The 21,189-nt window shown below is 37.7% G+C and overlaps 1 protein-coding gene across 2 annotated transcripts; it reads left to right on the top strand.

The window, feature by feature from the left end:
• Positions 1 to 2,022: 2,022 nt before the first annotated feature.
• Positions 2,023 to 5,091, top strand: nek12 (NIMA-related kinase 12). Of its 2 annotated transcripts, none has more exons than XM_056240296.1 (3): positions 2,023 to 3,268; positions 3,444 to 3,644; positions 4,751 to 5,091. In XM_056240296.1, exons 1-3 carry the CDS (start codon positions 2,152 to 2,154, stop codon positions 4,912 to 4,914), a joined length of 1,482 nt encoding a protein of 493 aa, XP_056096271.1. In that variant the 5' UTR covers positions 2,023 to 2,151; the 3' UTR covers positions 4,915 to 5,091. The 2 variants fall into 2 exon arrangements, with proteins under 2 accessions (XP_056096271.1, XP_056096272.1); XM_056240297.1 differs by having other exon boundaries at positions 2,024 to 3,268; positions 4,757 to 5,091.
• The last annotated feature ends 16,098 nt before the right edge of the window (positions 5,092 to 21,189 follow it).

Raw genomic sequence — 21,189 nt, 5'->3', positions numbered from 1 at the left:
TGAGCATGATGCCCCTAACACTAACATTGTGAGCTTTTTGCACCTTTAGGCTAAATGTGTTCTAAATGTGTCAGGCAGGCATGGCATTATAAAAAAAAATGCTCCATGATGAATGGTCAAATTTTTTATCATGTTTCATTATACTTTGTCTTTTTCAAACCGTATTTCTACTGTATGTGATAAAAAAGGAGCATGTTATTTTAATGAATGCATTTTGTTCAGGTCGTGGACAACACAAGGAGGGAATCAGTTCTTAAATGTTTATTCATCTGCTTTGGTGAATCTGTTCACCATCTCATCAAGAAAATTCAGGTACGTACATCGCTCAGCAATCCACGCACATACTTCCATACTGTACATACAGTACATACAAAAAATTAGAATGTAGTCTAAGTTCAGTAATTTGAGAAAAAAAAGTTACAAAAAAGTGTAACTCATGCATTATATATATATATATTTCACGCAATTATTTGTGCTACTTCTGTTGATTGCAGCTTATAGCTATGTTCACGTATATGCACTAAATACCTGGTATTTTGGCCTCCTTTTGCTTGAATTGCTGCATCAGTATGGAGGCAATCTGCATGTGGCACAGCTGAATGCCCAGGTTGTTTTAAAGGTTGTATCAGCGATTGCAGGCACAAACATAAATGATCATTCATCCTCATGATCCGCTAACTGCACGCCCCATAAGCAGGCCGTCAAAAAAAAAAAAAAAAAACGCGTCTGTAGGCAGCCTAGGCTACGAGATCTGTACCCAAAAAATAAAAGACAGCAACAGTGCTACCAACCACTCATAGTGGTTCCACAAATAGTGTTCCAAACAATTACTGACGTGGAAAAAATAGTGTTCCAACCAATTACTGACTGAACATGAAAATGCTTTTCTTAAGGCATACATTCTGTATTACAAATCCTTGTTTTTATTGGTTATATGTGATATTTTAATTTTCTGAGATACTCCATCAACTGTTTGGTTAGCACTCTTTATTCATTACTATGTATTGTCTCGCCAGGATATGCCAGGTGATAGCCGGAGCAACCAATGGCCATCTTCATCAGTGAGAGCATTGAGAGCACAGAGGTCCTCAGTAACGTGCCCTCAACTGCAGCTGCTGTAACAGTTTTATTTGGACTGCATGTGCTAAACCTCAAATTTCCAAAAGAACTGAAATTAACTATGTCGCCTCTGCACTCTGCTGCATTGTCAATGAATGACTGACAGCCTCCATTTCAGTACTTTGATGAACACACACACAGGATGGGAGAAACGCCTTTACCCCAGTCTCAACTACATCGTAATAGTAGTTCAGTAGTTGTTTGTTGTTTACTGAATGTGGCAATATCTATGTTTTGTATTTGATTTACATTTATTTCTTCTGACAAAAATTTCTGAGAGAACCAGACCAATTGTTTTTAGGTATTTGTTCTTTTTTCTTATTATTGTTCTTATGATATATTCACATTTTAATACTGCTATATATGAAATTCAATTTGAAATGAACTGATTACTTGAACTGTCTAAGAATTACAAGTGTAAGTTTGTTTTGCCAAAAAAGAGTCTAATCTTAAAAACAGTGATTTTCATTCAAGACTTAATAAATATTTAAAAGAACGTTTGATCTGACTCATTGATGTTATGCCAATTGTGAAGCCTTTTGTATTATTTGGAATGAATATTTCAGATTGAAGAAAACTCAATTTAGATCAAGTCTGCTAAAAACACTTTTTTTTATTTAAGCCAATTTAAAATAATGATTTACACCAAATTCAGAAAAGAGTTTGCATGAAATCAAGTCTGTTAAAAACCTTCTTTTTTCCATTTAAGCCAATTTAAAATATTGATTTACAACAAATTCAGAAAAGAGTTTGCATGAAATGCAGAAAATTAGTTTGAACTGAATGGTTTCTGAACATTAGGCCAATGTAAAATCTTTATTGTGAATGGTTACTTCAATTTTATTAGGTTAATCCAATGTTTCACTTTTTACAGTGTACTTGGAGGATCACATAATGACGGTTTGCCAGCCTATCTGGTAATTAATTTTCTTGTGTCAATAATCATATCCAGCTATCAACGAGACAAAATAAATGTTTCTGCAACAAGTAATGGCATAAAGAAGATGTTTGGTGAATGGATAGGTTCAAGACATGGAGAAATATGATAATGTACTGAATCTTGGCAGAGGAGGAGCGGGCGTTGTAATGTTGATGAAACATGTTGATACAAAGAAATTATGTGCAGTCAAGAGAATTCATGTGGACAGTTCCCGAAAAACAAAGTCCAAAGATGTTGTGTTGCAAGAGGCAGACATTCTCAGGAGCTTGAAGCATCCTCATATTATAACATGGATTGACACATTTTTTGACACAACTAATGAGTATATTTACATTGTTATGGATTATTGTGACGGTGGAACGTTGGATGACCACATTAAAGAACAGAAGAGTGGGGAATACTTTGAAGAATACAAAATTATGAACTGGTTTGTGCAAGTTGTCATGGCCGTCAGTTATATCCACTATGAAAAGATCCTTCACAGAGATATCAAGCCATCCAATGTGCTGTTAACCAAGAGAGGTGTGATTAAGCTTGGGGATTTTGGAATATCAAAGATTATGAACCGCACGCTGGATATGGCCTCCACCTGTGTGGGAACCCCCAGTTATCTGAGTCCTGAACTCTGTCAGGATGTCCCATACAGCATCAAATCTGACATATGGGCTGTTGGCTGCCTACTATATGAGCTTTGTGCCCTCAGACCAGCTTTTGAAGCTAAAAATCTCCTAAGTCTGTTTTACAAGATCATAAAAGCGGAGTACATCAAGGTCCCCGAGAGGTATTCAGAGGACATCCATACATTAATCGGGAAAATGCTGTGCGTGGTCCCTGAAAACAGACCGAGTGCGAGCAGCATACTTAGTATGACCTACGTGCAGGAACATCTGGGAAACTTCATCGAACACCAGGAGAAAGAACTTGCAAAGGGGAATGCTGAATGCAGACCTCAAACAAAAGAAGACTTTAACGTAGAAAACACATCTATGGAAAGCAGAACAGATAGTGCCTCAGCTGTCTCTGACAAGACACTGCAAATAGAGACGTCACTCACTGCTGAGGATGAAGTGGCCCATGAGGGAACAGAGTCTGATTATTCAGAGGACTTTGATGAACATGATAGCTATGTGTCCTCCGAGGATGTTTCGAGAGAAGATGTCTCCTCCAGCCTTGCCAATGTAGTTGAAGAGGCATTTGAGGAATCTAACGGTAAGGGTGTCATGTAATCATATTAATAATGTTTTCCATTGTATTATTATTATTATTATTATGAGGCAACATCCAAAGGAAACAGGCGTAGGCTGATACTGATCTAAGAAGGATTGTATATTTTTGCTGGCTTTCTTAACACCTTCGAGTATTCTCTGCATATCTTTTATGACAGTTGTGCCTGATGATGAGGACATCTCTGACTATCCAGATGACTTTGAAGAAGCTGAGGATGATGACCTGGCTGAGGTAGTCAGCTACGCCAGAGATGCCATGAACTGTGTTCCAGAGAATGATGTGTTTGATGTGGAACTGGAGCTCAAAGATGCAGGCGGTTTCTCTGTCACAATGAAACTGTTAAAAGAGAAATACATGGGTAAACATGCACATATCAAATTGGCAGCACTTTATTTCGATGGTCCACTTTTGTCATTCTACTAACTATAAGTAACTTTACAACTACATGTCAGCTAACTCTCATTAGAGTATTAGTACACTGTCTGCTTAATATCTGCTAACACTTTATTTTGATGCTCCCCAACAGACATTCTACTGACTATGGAAGTCCCTTTTTTCTGTATATAAAGTCTTTGCTATAAGTAACTTTGCAACTGCATGTCAAATTTTTATACTAACCCTAACACCTAACCATAACCTAACAGTCTACTACATTCTACTAGTAGTCTAATGAGAGTTAGTTGACATGTAGTTGCAAAGTTACTTATAGTTAGTAGAATGTCTAAATCGAAACAAAGTGTAGCCATGACATTTATTACAAGTTGGTTATTTTTTCTTTATTCACTTGATTTTTCTTGTTTTTTTTCCCCCCCTTGGTCTGTCTTAATTATAATTTACTTCAGTGATTAATTTAACAACCTGCTTACAATTTTGTTTTAACGGTTAAAAGAATAGTTCACCCCAAAAATATTTGTTGTCATCATTTAGTCACCCTTAAGTTGTTCAAACCCTGTATGAGTTTCTTTCTTCTGTTGAACACAAAATAACATATTTTTTAAGAATGTTGGTAACCAGACAATTGACGGTAGCCATTGACTTCCATAGTATCTTTTTTTCCTACTATGGAAGTCAATGGATGCCATCAACTGTCTGGAGACCAACATTCTTCAAAATATCTTTTTGTGTTCAACAGAAGCAAGAAACTCATACAGTTTTGGAACAACATGAGGGGGAGTACATGATGACAAAAATATTTTTGGGGTGAAATATCCCTTTAATGATTACTGCTATTATTGTTTCAGAGCATTTGAATGAATATATATATATATATATATATATATATATATATATATATATATATATATATATATATATATATATATATATATATATATATATATATATATATATATATATATATATATATATATATATATAAGTATTATTCTAAATACTGTTTGCCAACAAATCTGGTTCTCAGAGTGTCTCTGCATAAGTAAGTAAATGCTGTTCTGCTTTCTGGAGTTATAGAGGATGTTGGAGCCTCAGTCTATGAGGAAATCAGTGAGCACTTTCTGAATGGCCTCACGCCAGGAGACCTGCAGCCACAGTTCCAGCACATGATCGGGACAGACCATCTGGAGACCTGCTACCTCATTTTCAACCTTGACCAAGAAACAACATGCTGAATCATGCCTGTCCTATTTAGAGAAATTCATTTTCCTTGTTATAACAGTCAGTGCTTTAATGATGAACTTAAGCAAATGCTGGAATTGTATATTAAATACAGAATTTTGTAATATATGTAATGAATTATAACTAATATTATAAAATAGTGTGATTTTATAGATATTTGTCATCAAGATTTTTTTTTTTTTTTTTTTACCGCATGCATTCAATGCTCTTTTGAAAGTGTTACCTAGTATAACCAGTAGGTGGCACTCTATAGTAAGAAAATGTGTGGTGTTACATACCAATCCAGAAAATGAACGCACCATAGTTTCTCATCTTGGCATTATCAGTCACTTCACAGGACTGAAGTATAAAACTACTGCCTTTTAAATACCCTGTATAGTGGATACAGAAATTCATTATATCAATGGCACCCAGCCGACTACTTTTTGAAAAGATTTAACACATTTCATACATTCTTATTTACAAAAATGATCTCTCAACATGTCCATTAAACAATGGTTGTAACTGTGAAAGCAGTGGAGACTATCATGTGAACATTTCCTCCTGTTCTTTCACTCCACTATTGAAATTATGGGTCACAGCTGCAGTTGTTTTCCATTTAGGCGTTTTCCCTTAAACTTGTCCAGATTCTTCCAGCAGGGAATAGTCAGTGCGATAGAGAAACTGCCATGTGTAACTGTATAAATGGCCCTGTGTTATATGTTATTTAAGAATGTTCACAATCTGCCCCCAGAGGAAAGTGTGTCATCAATAGGAGATAGGTCTCCTCACAGAATGTTTTTTTTTTAAATATTTTGTTTGTTTTAATATCTTTAAAAATGAAAGAAGAATAAAAATGATTTTAATCAAAATAGTATCAGTCCCAGCGAGGAAGGGCTGTTGTGTGTGTGTGTGTGTGTATCATGAGACTTGAGAATCCTCGTTCTTCAAAAACCAAGGTCATGTTGATGTTAAAGCTAGTGTGCACTTTTATAGATGGAGTGGAGAAAACAACACTAGCTTAAAAAACTGTTTTTTACTTAGACTTAAGTTATTCACTGTAAAGAAAACAACTCTGAACATTAAAAATGTAAAGTCATTCCCACAAAATACATTTATTTTTTATAATGCAATGTTCTGAAAGAAGTAAAACATGGACTGAGGAGTCTTTCAGGTTATAGCTTTAAAAATGTCCCATATGCCTGATTGATTGTCTAGCATGTTTCTTTATTTATCCATCTATGCATTTAGAAGAGTGGATGAGAGACCAGAATAGATGCAAACAGGTCAAGACCACTTTAAGTAGCAATCACATCTATGCCTTGTCACTTTAAAACCTGTCAATATTTCAGCCATAGTTACAGGTCGAGCTTGTCACTTGTGTCTTTAGGGCTTTGTACAAAGTTTGATGCATTATTGATTGATTTCTGCACGAGTGCTCCGCCCTTTAGCTCAGCTTGATTTTTTTGTTTGCATATTTAAAAAAATATATATACCATGGGATCCTAATTAAGTGTATTTGTTTGTTTTTGTTTTGACTTGCATTTCTAAAAGTTTCTTAAATTATAATTAGATTTTTCCTTTATTATCTCGTGTTGTTTACCTTGGTGTGTCCTAATTATATTGTACTTCATGAATTGGTGAATTGAACAACCTGCTTTCAATTATGACAACCTTTGGTGTAGTTTTTTGCATGTTATTGAATATGGCAATATTAATGTATTTGGTATTGGTGGACTAGATCTGCTATAGGCTGCTGCTGTTGATTATTGCTGCAAGTATGGACTTGCTTCTGCTTAAACACAGACATGATGCTGTGAGCATGCAAGCTATCCTGCTGCTGCATAAACAGACATACATAAATACTCTAGCAGATCTAGGCAGGTGGAACTGGGGGAGGTGGAAGGTTTCAGAGGAAGCAGACTATTTAAATAAAACAACAGAAGCAGAGAGTGCTACATGGGTGTCTTTACGTAGCCACTGGTGCTCATTGGCTGTTTACTTCACCACGTGAGTGCCTTGGAGTATTTCATCTTCAGACTATTTAAATGTTGAGCAAGCAATCTCATTGGCTGCAGGATCAGCAGAGGCCAATCAGCTTGTGCCACCATGCAATAATGTTGTGATTGCTGGCAGATTGCATCTAAAGGACATATCAGCTTGCAGCCTCCAGTTTTAACATGCAAATTGATTAAAAACATTTGTTATATAGCAATGAGCTTTGTTTGCTTATTGCAGATCTTCAAAAAACTTTATTATAGGCCTTTTCTGGCGAACAGCCTCATGCTTATTGGCTTGCCAGGCTTGTTCAGGAAAGTCCTATTTAACAGTCATTATATTCAAGAGAAAGGAAGTGCTGCAGAGAGAATGGGAGGAAATGCAGGCAAACATGTTCCCCTTGACCTTTAATAGACAGCACATGTTTGGCCTACATTGGTGTGAGATTTCTCTGATAGATAGCTTATACTGCTCCTCACACATGTGTTCCATTGAAAGCTTGGATGTTTAAATTCCTTGTTTGCTTATCAGAACATATTTTTATGGAAAATTCATTGGTTCCAGCAGTACTCTAAATCTCGAACCCACTATTCATTCAAGACCACAGGAAGGAAGTAAAGAAAAACATCAAAAACTATGCATGAGAGTCAAGCTCACAGCATAAGTTTTGTCCCTTTTCCAAGTAGAGGAATACTACAAATCTCCAGGCTGACTGTTGTATGTCACAGCTCTAAAATATTGATGTGCCATTGTTTCCGGTGAAACAGCCTCACTGGAGACCAGTGAGTATTAGAGAAGTGAGGTGGAAGACGGTGACAGTAGCCTGCACTCGCTCCAGTTGCGTCTCCAGAGACGGCATATATCACAAACCACATTGAAAATCTGCCCTATTCTAACCCAAGAACAGAGGGACTAAAAGCAGCACTAAAAATTACATCTAACTTATCAGCTACGACTGTGTAGAAGGCAAACTGTGTTGTCCAGTGGAAGAGTAAAAGCCCCATAGAAAGGTTGATGGCACTTTAATCTCACCATCTTGTGCTGACGCTATATGTTAAAAATACCTACAACAACAGCTGTCTAAACGGCTTATATCAGGACTGTATAACATGAATCTAGCCATGAAACTGAACAGCACAGATTTATACAGTTCAGCTGTTAGATATATTGGCTCATAGGTGTTACTACTTTCGAATAACCATTATGCTCCAATTTAATGTTACTCAGTCATTTAGAAAATGTGAGCTGAATTCTATATGGAAGCCTGTTTACGCCTCATAGTACAAGAAATGAAAAAGTAATTTGCGTTGATGTGAATCTTTATATCTTGCCATATTGTTTCTCATAATTGTTTTATAACGTTCAATGTGATTTTGTTGAAATATGACCATTTTATTCACCACAATGTGACTTTAAAGCATAATTGATTTACAACTCACAATATGACTTTATATCTCTCAATATTGATTTTATCTCACAATGTGCCTTTAAATCTTGCAGTTACAATGTTTTTTTCTCACAATTGCAATTTTATAACTTATATTGCGATTTATAGGACGGTCTCAAAATGACTTTATATCTTGCAGTAATCGCAATTGCGACTTTAAATCTCACAAAATCCAAATTGTGATTTTATATCCTACAATGACTATTGCAGTGTTTCACATAATTGCATGTTTACTCACAATATGACTTATGTATCTTCAGTGTGATTTAAAAATCTCACAATTGTGACATTGTTTCTCATAAACAGGCTTCACCACATAATGTGACTCTTTAAATAATGCTCCCGTTTCACATTAACGGAGAAAATGTAAAGTACTAAGTGGCCTACTGTAAAGAGTGACTAGAGAACAGTGTTCACATTCCCCCTCACCATGCATGACACGTTAATCACAAATGATGAGAGCAGGTCAAAGCAATTACATGTCAGAAAGCTGCAGTGTCATGGCACATAATTTCACTTTATTACCTGACATGAAGGAGACCTTGAGGTGTGAGTCTCGGTTCGATCTCTGCCCAGTCTTCGGGGTTTGCGGTGGGGCAGTTTAATAAGAGCTATTGTAAATGTCCTTGTAAATGATCGGTGTCAACAGAGTGCACTTTATGGAGTTTGTAGTGTACTCCTGAGAGGATTATCCTATGACGAGAGGTGAAAGGGTCTTTACGCCTTTCAGACGTAAGCTGAAACTGGCAGAATGTAATTTCCAACTTTATATAATTGATTTCAGAGTGTAAAACTCTGACACCCCAAACACATGAGGGATTTCGTGAATATTTTCATTGAAATAGGTATTTTAAGTCATGTATGGACAGACTGTTCTCTGGTTCAATGTTAGTATTTTGTCCTTCAGTGACAGTTGTCTCATGGAGAAACTGTTTAAAGACCCTCGATAGGTATAGATTAACAGGGAGCAAGATCGATTTTTCTCCTCAGATCCTTTAATCCCAGTTTATTGGAAGTCCAATAACACTCAGCACAATATTGTGATATTAAAGGCTATTGGTCCCATTCTGCTATTGTGGTTGCTGCTCCATAATCTTCCTGTGAAGGTATTTCAAAAGAGTTAGATCCATAATCACACAATAAATGGTGCAGGAGAATTTGGACCCCTCAAAAGTGGAGTGTTTGATGTATTGAAACAGAAATAAACCTAATGCAGTTTTGCGGTCACTCATGCATCTCTTCAACATTAGGATTTCCATGGTGTTTGTTTTTGATTCAATCATAATTCACAGTGAAGCTCTCATTTGAAAGTCCACTGCAGATGACAGTGTGTGACGGATTAGACTTATCAATGACTGTGTAAAAAGTGTAACACCAATACAAGTTACTTCAAAGTTTATTGCATTGATTTGTTCAAAGATGCTGATTCATTAAGGAACAAAACAAGTGACATATACTATATGCCTACTTCCCTTCTATATAGCAGGCGAAAAGTATTATGTGAAATGCCTTTCGCCTTTTATACTTCTTTCTGATGAAAATGGGGGAAGAGTTGTGAAATGGCAGTGAAGCGACGCAACTGATGCTGTAGGTCACATGACAACATGACAGATGTAGAACATCTGGATTTCTGAAATCTAAAAAGACAAATGGGACACCCTACAGTTTTGTGGACTTCACATGCACACGACAGCCATTGTAACATCGATTATGTGTTGACTTTGGTTGTAACTTCACTGCCTTCACAATCGCCAAAGGAACTTTCAATATTTGGGGCTCTATCTTGCACTCGGCGCAAATGACTTTGTACACTGACGCATGTATCATTCCTATTTTGCACCCGCGCAAAGCGGACTTTTCCCTCCACAGACGCACGTCGGTTAACTCAGAAATACACTTGCGCTCCCCGGGGCGGTTCAGCGCAAAGAGGAGGCGTGTTCCGGCGCAAACTTTCCCTCATGCTATTTTGCTGTTCTATAAAACAATTGCGCCACTGACCAGAAAAAAACTAGTCTAAAGTCAGTGGCGCATTGCGCGTTGTTCATAATGCTATTTTAAGCGCGCATGCTTGGCCATAATCAATGTAGCGTGTGCACAACGCGCATACACTTTGATTCTCTCATCTAAGCAGCAGTTTTCATTTTTGCAAATCATACATTATTACGATAGATAGATAGATAGATAGATAGATAGATAGATAGATAGATAGATAGATAGATAGATAGATAGATAGATAGATAGATAGATAGATAGATAGACCATTTATTATAAAAGCATGTAGCTTACACATTTACCCAAATTATCATACGCCTGTTTAAGAGGAGTTAATTTGGGTGGGTTTCTCCATCCCCAATGTCACTTCTCTGTGTTTTACGGCCCTGACGAGAACGTTGCTCTCCTCGGCTGTGAACCGCTCCTGGCGCGCGCCTGGCAAATCCGCCGTTATAATAGGAATCCGCTTTAGAACAAGCGCGCCTGCTCTTAAAGGGAATGTGAGATGACGCTCTGATTGGTTTATTTCACGTTACGCCCAAACCACACCTATGAATAATGAAGCTACTTTAGACCAACCCCTTTTAGATTTGCGCCAGGCGCAAGAGGCATTTATCCCGCCGGGAAAATAGCAACAGCGCCGGGATCCGCCCACAAAGTTACTTGCGCTTTACGCTTTGACACTTGCGTTTCAGATCGTTAAAATAGGGCCCTTGGTCTAAAATGTATGTTTTCAGTACTAACTTATTGTTTATTGAACTGTTTTATAAAAGCAACATCACACTTGCAATCGTAAACTGTTCCAAACTGGATTTAGATCCAGCATACAAAAGGCCAGAAGAGCGTACAATGATAACAGTCATGAATCAAAAAGATTAAAAGTTGTGAGAATACAAGAGCTTTGTTTCAACTGAAGCTTAAACAGAAGTGCTTTTTATATTTAATATTGGACAAAGACAAGTAGAACTGACCTCCGCAGTGAGCTTTCACCCTTGGTTATTCCTAAAGTCCTAAACCATTTTTCTCCACAGACCACTTCACATCTCATTTTACAGCGGTATGAAAACCCACGTTTTTCTCAGTGGGTGGTAGCGGTTTTGTAAGGGCTTTGGGAAGCGTTCTCACTGGGGGAATCCCATGTGTGGAAAACGGGATAGATTTTGAAGATAAGTCTTGTCTAAATGGAAGATCCGTAGAAGGAATTTGATGGACAACTGTGCTTTCCTTTCCAAGATTGCTATCTAAGAATGTGCTATGCTTTCACCTTCCACTGTAAGATGTGAGCAGAAACTATTACTACTTTTTGCATGTGTGAACCTTTGCATGAATGCCATTTCAGTACAGTTAAAAGCCAAATAAATGTCTAGAAGGCAAAGAAAGTTCATAACTTCAAATTTAATTTGCCATTATCGAAAAACAGAGGGTGATGATGGCAGGCATCTTCAATGTGCCAGAGAGTGAATGCTCATAACCTTTTCAGACCTCTCTTGCATAATTATGATTAGAGGGGAAGGCAGACAGACACTTTTAACAAATAACCTTTAACACGGTCATCCAATCATCTTTATGCTTTTTAATCTCAACATCCCCCTTTAAAAGCCATTACAGCTGACTTCAGATGCTCTCTCAGTATGGGGTTTACAGTGGGATGCGATCTGTGGTGCAAATGATCTAATTAGTCAAATATCTTGATAACATTGGATCCGAGGTGGAAGCTTGTCAATTAGAGAGTTGTTTGCTTTAGCTAATTGTAAATGCGTGAAGAATTCTTGTCCTTTTAGGGAGTGCAGAGGCTGCTAACAGGAGGCTGGGATATAAACCGCCTTCATTTGGTAGAAAGAACAGGTCACCTCCTGGGCATGAGGTCAGGTCATCCTCTTTTCACTACTCTTTCTCCTTCAAAAGCTCTTTTATCTTTCCATTGCCACAGGAAGGAGATGAATCACAATGGGTGAAGAGATTTCAAATGCTGGTTTGGTAACCACCTGCCACTAATGGAGGTGCAAAATATATATATTTTTGTGAATATAAGGTAGTATGCATTATGGAAACACTAATTGGGGTGATGGAGCATTTGTTCTGTAAACATATTTAGTGTGGTTCTCTTGAGGGGACGGGGAAATGGATTAAACTGATACAATCAAATTGCAATGAGTCAGAGATTAGAGACTAAAGATTTAAGTGCTGATAATTTAACAAACTACTGATAATCCACAGTGAAAAAACAGAGGCAACTGAGACCAGAAACAAACAGCATGGTTTTCCTGTAAGTGCTTTTCAAAGGAATATTGAGCATTTATATATAAATACACAGTTACATAGTTTTTAAATGAATAAAATACACAAATGCGTTTTATTAAATATTATTACAATTTAAAATAATTATTTTCTATTTTAATATATCTTAAATTGTAATTTATTCCTGTGCTGTTTTCAGCATCATTACTCCAGTCTGCAGCGTCACATGATCCATCAGAAATTATTCTAATATGCTGATTTGCTGCTCAAGAAACAATTCTGATTATTATCAATGTTGAAAAAAAATATATATTTTTGAGCAAACAGTAATACATTTTCATTCTTTGAGGAATAGAACGCTTAAAAGAACAGCATCTATTTAAAATAGATGTAAAGTCTTTACTATCACTTTTGATCAATTTAATGCATCCATGCTAAAAGTATTAATTTCTTAAATGAAACCTTAAAAAAAATTTTCTGACCCCAAATTTGTGAACGTTAGTCTATGTACTCAACAATAAATAAATAAAACCATGTTTAATATACAGAACATTTTCTAACCTCTACGGGTTTGTAACATGAGGCTAATACGATGCATGAACCTAAGATGCATTGAGAAGAATAAAATCAGTTTAGACGTGTAACAGTCAATGTATCATATGTGGATTATTCCCAGGTCACTAGGCATATCTAATCTTAGCCCTATTTCTTTTTATTTCATACAGACACAAATAACGGTACATTCAACATGACACATTTCCTCAGGAGCAGTTGCAGGGAGCTAAAGAAAGACTTCATAAGCTATTTGCCTCAAGAAAAAAAACCCTATTTTCTTGTATCAGTGAAAAATAAAATAAATGGATATAAATAGGTAAATAGTTTCAAGAGTAATTCAAGACTGGTATCTATCTCTCCAAGTTATCTCGTGATCTCCTTTACAAGTAGTGATATATTTTCACAACACAAATTTGATACATTTCAGACCACAGTCTATTGTGATGAAAGATCAGCTTGATTCAAAGACGAAGTACATCAGAGAGTTCTGAAACACGCAAAAGCCTAAACCAATTTATATCTTTGTTTCGGAATTGCTTTCTTTGTATGGTTGCCTACATTGTTCTCAGTAAACTTTCCAAAATCTAATGCTCTGAAAATGTAGCAATACAGCAGGGGTCTTCGACAGGAGGTCCACGGCCTGTACTGCAGGGGGGACTGGCAATTATTATTTATTCTCAATTTTTATGCAAAACGTGAAAAGCTGTATTGAACAAAAATACAATATAAAGTAAACTTCAACTAAAGCTAAAGTTAAGAAGCTAAAATTGTGTCCCACATTAAAATACATCTGATAATATTAAAATGGTACAAGAATAAGTTCTGTACATCAACAGCATTAAAACAGAATTCCTCCTCATAGGCTCCAAATCCACTCCGCAAAACCAATAACCCCACCCTCACCATCGACGGCACCACTATCTCCCCAGGCTCGCAACCTCGGCATGATTTTTGATTCAACCCTCTCCCTTGAGCCCCACATCCGCCATGTTATTAAAACTCCTTCTTTCACCTCCGCAACATCGCCAAAATCAGACCCTCACTCACACCCCCTGCTGCTGAAAGATTCATTCACGCCTTCATCTCCTCACGACTGGACTACTGCAACTCAGTATACTCCTTGGCATCAGCCCAACCTACATCAAACGACTCCAACTGGTCCAGAACGCAGCCGCCCGACTCATCACCCGCTCCAAATCCTGGCACCACATCACTCCAGTCCTGAAACAACTACATTGGCTTCCATTTCCCATCGGATCACATACAAAATCCTGGTCCTTACCTACAAAGCCATCATCATATCTCACTGACCTCCTCTCGCCCTACCAACCCTCACGGTCCCACAGATCCACCTCAGCAGGTCTCCTCTGCATCCACAAGTCCAAGCTCCAAAGTTTTGGGGACAGAGCCTTCTCCAGGGCAGCTCCCAGGCTCTGGAACTCCCTCCCCCATGAGATCCACACCTCTGAGTCCCTCACCATCTTCCAGTCCTGCCCATCTCTTCACCTCTGCCTATATCCGTAGCTCCACGCCCCTTCCATTTTGTATTTGTGTCTGAATCTCTATATTTACCTGCCCTGTAAAGCGACTTTGAGTTTGCTTTTGAAAAGCGCTATATAAATTCAATTTATTAATATTATTATTATCAATAATCATTATTTTAACGGCTTTGCAATGCAATCATAACATCCTAAGAATCATAACATGGTGTGTAAACATTAATATGGTACAATATGGAGAGAAAAAGCCTAACACACGCACACAAATATGTTATAGAAGTCAATACCTTTTTGTGTTTTATCGGTTTCATCTAGCTCAGGAAAAATGGCCCATCACTCAATGTTAGGTGCCATTCTAAGAGCTGTCAGTCAGAAAGAAATGCACAGAAATAAACCTAATGTAATACTTATCCAGGACAAGTGTTAGTTATGAAGGGTTGTTAGGTGCAAACTGTTGAGGCATTATTTGACACAATACACTTGCAATGCTAACTGTATTGGAGGACGTTGTGATGCAAGTGTGAGATTACATGCAGTAATGCATAGGAAACAGAGGCATATTAAAGACCTATTCGGATAGATGGAGTAATGTTATTTTACCACAGGAGAGGACGTCTGTAATATTAATGGTCAATTCGAACAGGATAAGAGATCTTGGAAGGGTACAACTCAATTTACGCACCGCCGTCACCTCCCTGTCGTCATGTGCGTATTACGTTGCTTCCTTACGTAGCTTCCAAACATAAAATCTATATAAAACAATTTATTAAATTAATTCATTTCTGACAGGGTTATGTTGGTAATAGGAACTTACCTAAAGCTAAAATAAGTTTTGTGCTTCTAACAAGTATACTTTCAACCTTTTTGATCTGATCGGTTTGCAGAAAATCCAAAAGGTAATCCACAGACAACTTAAAACAAACCCAACTAACACCGATGCTGACATAAACATAGTTAGCATCAGTGTTTAGGACAAACACTGAGTGAAGGTGAGGAACTAACATACACATGGTGATTAACTGAATGACAAACAGCTGTGATGATGATTAGTGTCCATGGAAACTGATGAGTGGCGGGAAATTTAAACAAATGAACACATGTGACTAATGAAAACAAACTAAAAGTCCATGAAAATGAAACTAAGAATGAACACAACTGAAAAAGTGTGATATCAATGTTAAAATTATTTAAAGGGACTGCAATACTGAGTTTTGAATGATAACAAAATATCATGGTGTTCCTTTCCAATACCAACACTTTAGCATAGTACTTCCAGAATATATTTGTAAATTCGTCTATGCATCTATAATAGTCTACTTGTTCTGGTCAAAATTTGTATTATTTCCTCATAAAAGAGTTAAATACTTCTAGATGAATCCCACCGAGGTGTGGCATTTCATGTGCAGTACTCACTGAAGGGCATCAAAATACCACAAACGTTCCCCCTGTTGAATCTGTTGTAAACTCTTACCCAGAATGATGTGAAGCTCTTCTGAGACAATGGTCACGGTTGACTCCAGAGAGAACGACAGACTGGTGCAGAGCCACTGAAGCCTGAGGAAGACGACAACATCCTTCTTATCTGTCCTCTGAGGAGAGGACACGTGCACTGGAGTCTCACAGGAAGGACAGCAGCAGCCTCCAGCTGTGTGTGGGCATTAGCACACTCACAAGTACCAACGCTTGATCAATGACTCAATGTTTTAACTCATCTCTTCTATAGAACTCAGGGATAATGTGGCTAGACAAGCACAGAGGGTTGACATAGAGGACAAACACACCTGGCAGAACTCAACACTGCTGATTGCTACAGCAGTAAATTGTGTTTACAGAGCGCTTAGCAGGGGCAGATTTACACATTTAGTATAAGGCTGTCTACGTTTTTAGCACACAATCCATATTTTGTGCTCTTAATTAGCAAGCACTGCCAATTGGCTTTGGGAATCGATTAGATCAGGAAATGTGGGCGTTACATAGCCCACCAGATGTTACACGTTATCAGTGTTCTTTGTGTGATTTTTCACATGTATAGGCCTACATTTTTACATGCATTGATTAATTATTATGTGCAGCTGTGTCTTGTTTCTTTGATTAGTTCACTGTGTATTTAAGCCCTGTTTGGTTCAGTTCAGTTGTCCGTTAATGTTGTTTTTAGGAGTAAGTATATCAAATACTTTTTTCCGGGTCCAAGCCTCTACTCTGTTTCAATAGGTTTCCTGTCTGCCATTATTGGACAAACTGATTAATCCAGGTGTGCCTGATTATTTTTACTGAGACCAGGCACACCTGGATTAATCAGTTTGTCCAATAATGGCAGACAGGAAACAAAAGAGCTGGCTGAAGTTCAGGAAGTAGTGCAGCTGTGCAGAAAGCCAATTGAGATTGTTATCAAACCAGATATACAATGTAAACACAATGTAAATGTAAATGTTGTATGATGTAAATCGGACGAAAATGTAAAACACAAAAGTAAGCATGATAAAATATAACCATCACTGGGGCATAAGGAACGCATGAATGAGATCGTACAAATTCATAAAAATTCAACTGCAGTTTATGAGCACTGTTCATTTATAGCACACCTTTAAGCTAAGTTTTAATAAACTCACGTTGTCTCAGACGCCAGTATTTTAACGATTCAGAAAATGTGAATCACTCTCTGGCCAACTAAGATTTTGCAATGGAGATAATGGTTATCATTATTTTAGTAATACGGAACACACTGTGAGTCTACAATATAATAGTTGGAACTGTTTTTATTTGCTTTTGGGATCTTGAAGAGTGTTTGGATCTGGAAACAGTGAAGCGTGACATCAGACTTAAAGTCGGCATGAAATATTGGTTGCTATAGTCTTTTCTTCCCTATGTATGGCTTCTGGAATGAGACAAATGTAGGGCGGGACTTGATTTCATCCTTCAGGAATTGATTGGTTTGTTGGAAGTTGGGCGTTGCTAACTCTATGGTTTCGAGGGGGAGGGGAGGTTAATGTTTTTAATTAAAGATTATGAGGGCATATGAATTAAAAAAAGATTATGATGTGCACAGATAAATCATTTATAATAAGCATGTTATTATAAATAAGAAAAACATTTTTTGATTTCATGGCGACTTTAACAACTATAAACTTCAGCACGTTACTGCAAAGTTTGTGCTAAGTAGGGACAGTGAATATAATGGTCGAAAAATATGACACATTTTTTTGATTTCCTCTAATAATCTAATTGCCACTGGCAACAGTTCGGAACACTTTGTGAGTCCATGTGCAGTTTCATCAGATATCTCGTGCCGTGCATTAATTAGCCTACATCTTTAGAGAGTATACAGAAGTGTTTCTTGCACTCAACAATAAACACAGTGTGCGCCTTGATGTTTTATTCACAAACAAATAGCTTTTATTAACCAGTTCTTTTTTAGTGAGTCAACCATAAAGATTCACAAACTTGAATGTGAGTTAGCAGTTTGAATCGTTCAGAGAGGTTGAGTTGAGTTCCCAGTTGACTCCCTCACTAAACCTCAAATCATTTTTGGTTATGTCTGATTCAGAATGAACCGTTACTCTGATGTATAGTTTCAGTAGCGACTACATCAGTTGTTTTACAGACCAGTGGCTCAAATGATGCTGTGTAATTTAAGGTAAATTACCCCCAAACATTCTGTACCTAAAATAACCTTTAAAATTGCATGACAATGACTTTTGCCTGGCCAAGCACACCAATGATATACATTTCATTGCCTTTTTCCTGTAGAAATCCATCATGTGTTGGGCACATTCAGGATTGTCGTACCCAACCAAAGCTCTTGAAACAGGCACTAATCAGAGATGAACAACTGTAAACACTCATGTCTAAATGGTCTGGAAAATGGGGCATGGCGGTAATAATCCTCAAGCCACTCAAGCTGCTTTTTCCAGAATCCTGTAACGGCTTTCGAAGCGGAAATCTAGAAGCATACGAGTCAAGGTTGTTCATCCAGTTTATTATGAGCGCCTGAACTAATTAGGCAAACACTGTGCCCTGAATAAATCTGTAGTTAATCTTTCTTTATCCACATGAAAGACTGATTCGATTAAATATCAAAGGGTTAGACAAAACTAGCGAAGACACAGGAAAATCATTCCCAGAAGGACGAAGTGGTATATTTGGAGAGGTGTTTACGCAGAACATGCGCTCCGAGATCAAAGAGCTCAGGTGCTGTTTTTCATTCATTAATCGACTAACATTCAAATTACCATCGCTCTTACCCAAGAGATCACGTCTCAAAGGCTTATCCTATCTGCATCCATCTCTACAACATGTATTTCCTCCCACCACTTTCAGGAATTGTTTTTGGATAATTCAGTTAAACAGTGCTGTCTACATTGACATTATAATCATAATAACTGATATTATGCTGTAGCGCTCTGATGGTGAGTTTTAGTCATGTCAAAACTTCTTCAAGTCATTTACAATTAGATTTTTGTCCGGCAAAACTATGTACAAATATGTAAACAATAAAAATAAATCAAGTTTTAGACTCCTTGGAGTGCACTATTTCCCGGTCTGTAACTTACTTCTCCCATTCTGTTTTTACCGTTTTTTCATCTAGTAGTACAAGAGTTCCACTGTGGGTATGTTCACTATGAGTTAAACTGTATTTTGTCTGAATTTCTTGGTGGAAATTGATTTATATATATATATAATAGCATTTTACATTTACCAAAATGTAAAATCCAACAAATGAACTGAGTGAACTGCTTCTAAACAACCATCCATATTACGCAATTCTGTAATTTTCTGTAATTCTGTATCTAAAATAACCTTTGCAATTACATGGCAATGAATTTTGCCTGGGCAAGCACACCAATAACCAAAATCTCATTTGCAACCAATAATATATTTTTCAACACCAATAATAAACATTTCAATAACAACACCAATCTCAACATAACCTGAGTGTTAAGTGAGTTTCTGTCTCTACACTTCCTTGTGATTGAGATCCTGCGGTTAAAAGACAGAAAGCACTGTAAGAAGACACAGATCCCAGAATAACAGAATGCGCAGATTCCCCTGGGACTGGAATTTAGAACGCGACTGTTACCATCTCTTTTTGTTTTTAAGTGAAAGCCAATTGTGGGTCTGACAACACAGGGAGCAACTTTTGTTCTCAGCTGGATCTGACTGGTCGATACAAACAGAATATGTTGCAGAGGAAAAAGCCTCACACTAGTATAGTCGAGGTTGTGTAAAATGAATGGCTAGGGTCTCACACTGAGAAAGGGCCAGAGAAAGCTCACTCACCCTTAGCTGATATCAACTGTATTGCAGCATCAATCAGCTGGAGACCTATGACCACACACTCAAGCCGATGACCAGTTCCTCGGGCATGTCAGAGGTCCTGTACCTCCAGAGGTGTGCTGAGATCTCGCAGAATCACAGGTACATCACTCTCTGTCAGACACTACCATAAAGCCCCGAGGCTCAGGGATACATGTGCGACTGGTGTGATTGATGGCTCCTTGTGAGATTAATCTCGATTGGGTCCAGGAAAGTAATGATCTACTGCCTGCTTAGATCCTCATTGCCCAGGACTTAGAACGCCGCTTCATCAGTCAGTTGGCTGAACGCCATGCCTCCGGCCCAGTGTGCTATTTCTAAAAGACAGGAGGTACTCCTTCGCTGCTCCTCCTCACCTCCAAGTATGATACATTTTCTTGTGCAAGACTGATTGGAAAGGTATAGCATTAATATATTGTGAAGAAGTGTGATCAATAATGCATGAATTGAAAAAATAGGCCATCCGGCAACTGTATTATAATACTGTCCATTTTTTTACATTCTCTGCAGTAAAGCCTGAATGCGCAAGCCAGAAATGGTTTGTTATGATTTAAAGGTACAATATGTAAGAATTTTTTAATAAAATATCCAAAAATCACTTGCACAGTGTGATATATTTCCTGCAGTTGTGTACTTACAATATCCCAAAAGTCTCCAAAGATTTTTTATTTCAGAGAAATTCCAATTTTAAACAAGTGACCGCCCCGGGAAAAAAATGTCGCCTGTCAATGACGCAATATCCGCGCTATCCTCGGTTTCCGTTCATACTGCCATAGCCATGACGTAACCATGGCGACAGACGTGGACAACTGCGTAGTGTGTAACGTTTAGCGGCACGCAGTTCTTGTTTCTTTCAAACATAGACCATGGCAAGCAGACTTTGGGACAAACCAGGAGAACTAAAATGAGGATCAATATCAGCGTGCCGTTTTTGAGATGCCGAGAGCTCCACGTCCGCGACTAACTTGGACTTGACAGAGCTTCAGAGTCACGACTTGACAGCTTTATTAGACAGGTGAGCAAATGTACATAAAACAAATCAATGTTATATAACGTTATAGCTCAACATGATGAAATGGTAGAATATGGTCATGTCATTCTAATGTTGATCTAGCTTACTGCTAGTTTCGTATAGCAAACGAACTAACACGTGGTATAACATTATAACTTTCAACACACATTTAAATGCCGTTTAGTGTGATAGTGTAACGTTAGACCAAGTGAAGCAGCGCTGCGTTATCTCACAA

The sequence above is a fragment of the Rhinichthys klamathensis genome, unplaced genomic scaffold, assembly GCF_029890125.1.
Source record: "Rhinichthys klamathensis goyatoka isolate OS25496 unplaced genomic scaffold, OSU_Roscu_1.1 h1tg000591l_1, whole genome shotgun sequence".
NCBI lineage: Eukaryota > Metazoa > Chordata > Actinopteri > Cypriniformes > Leuciscidae > Rhinichthys > Rhinichthys klamathensis.
This window is presented reverse-complemented; position numbering and strand designations above follow the sequence as displayed.

Excerpts from the sequence above, each read along its gene's own strand:
- nek12 (XM_056240296.1), top strand. The coding sequence starts at position 2,152 with ATGGAGAAATATGATAATGTACTGAATCTTGGCAGAGGAGGAGCGGGC. Across the intron at positions 3,269-3,443 it reads GGCATTTGAGGAATCTAACG|TTGTGCCTGATGATGAGGAC; the intron begins GTAAGGGTGTCA and ends CTTTTATGACAG. Across the intron at positions 3,645-4,750 it reads GTTAAAAGAGAAATACATGG|TTATAGAGGATGTTGGAGCC; the intron begins GTAAACATGCAC and ends TGCTTTCTGGAG.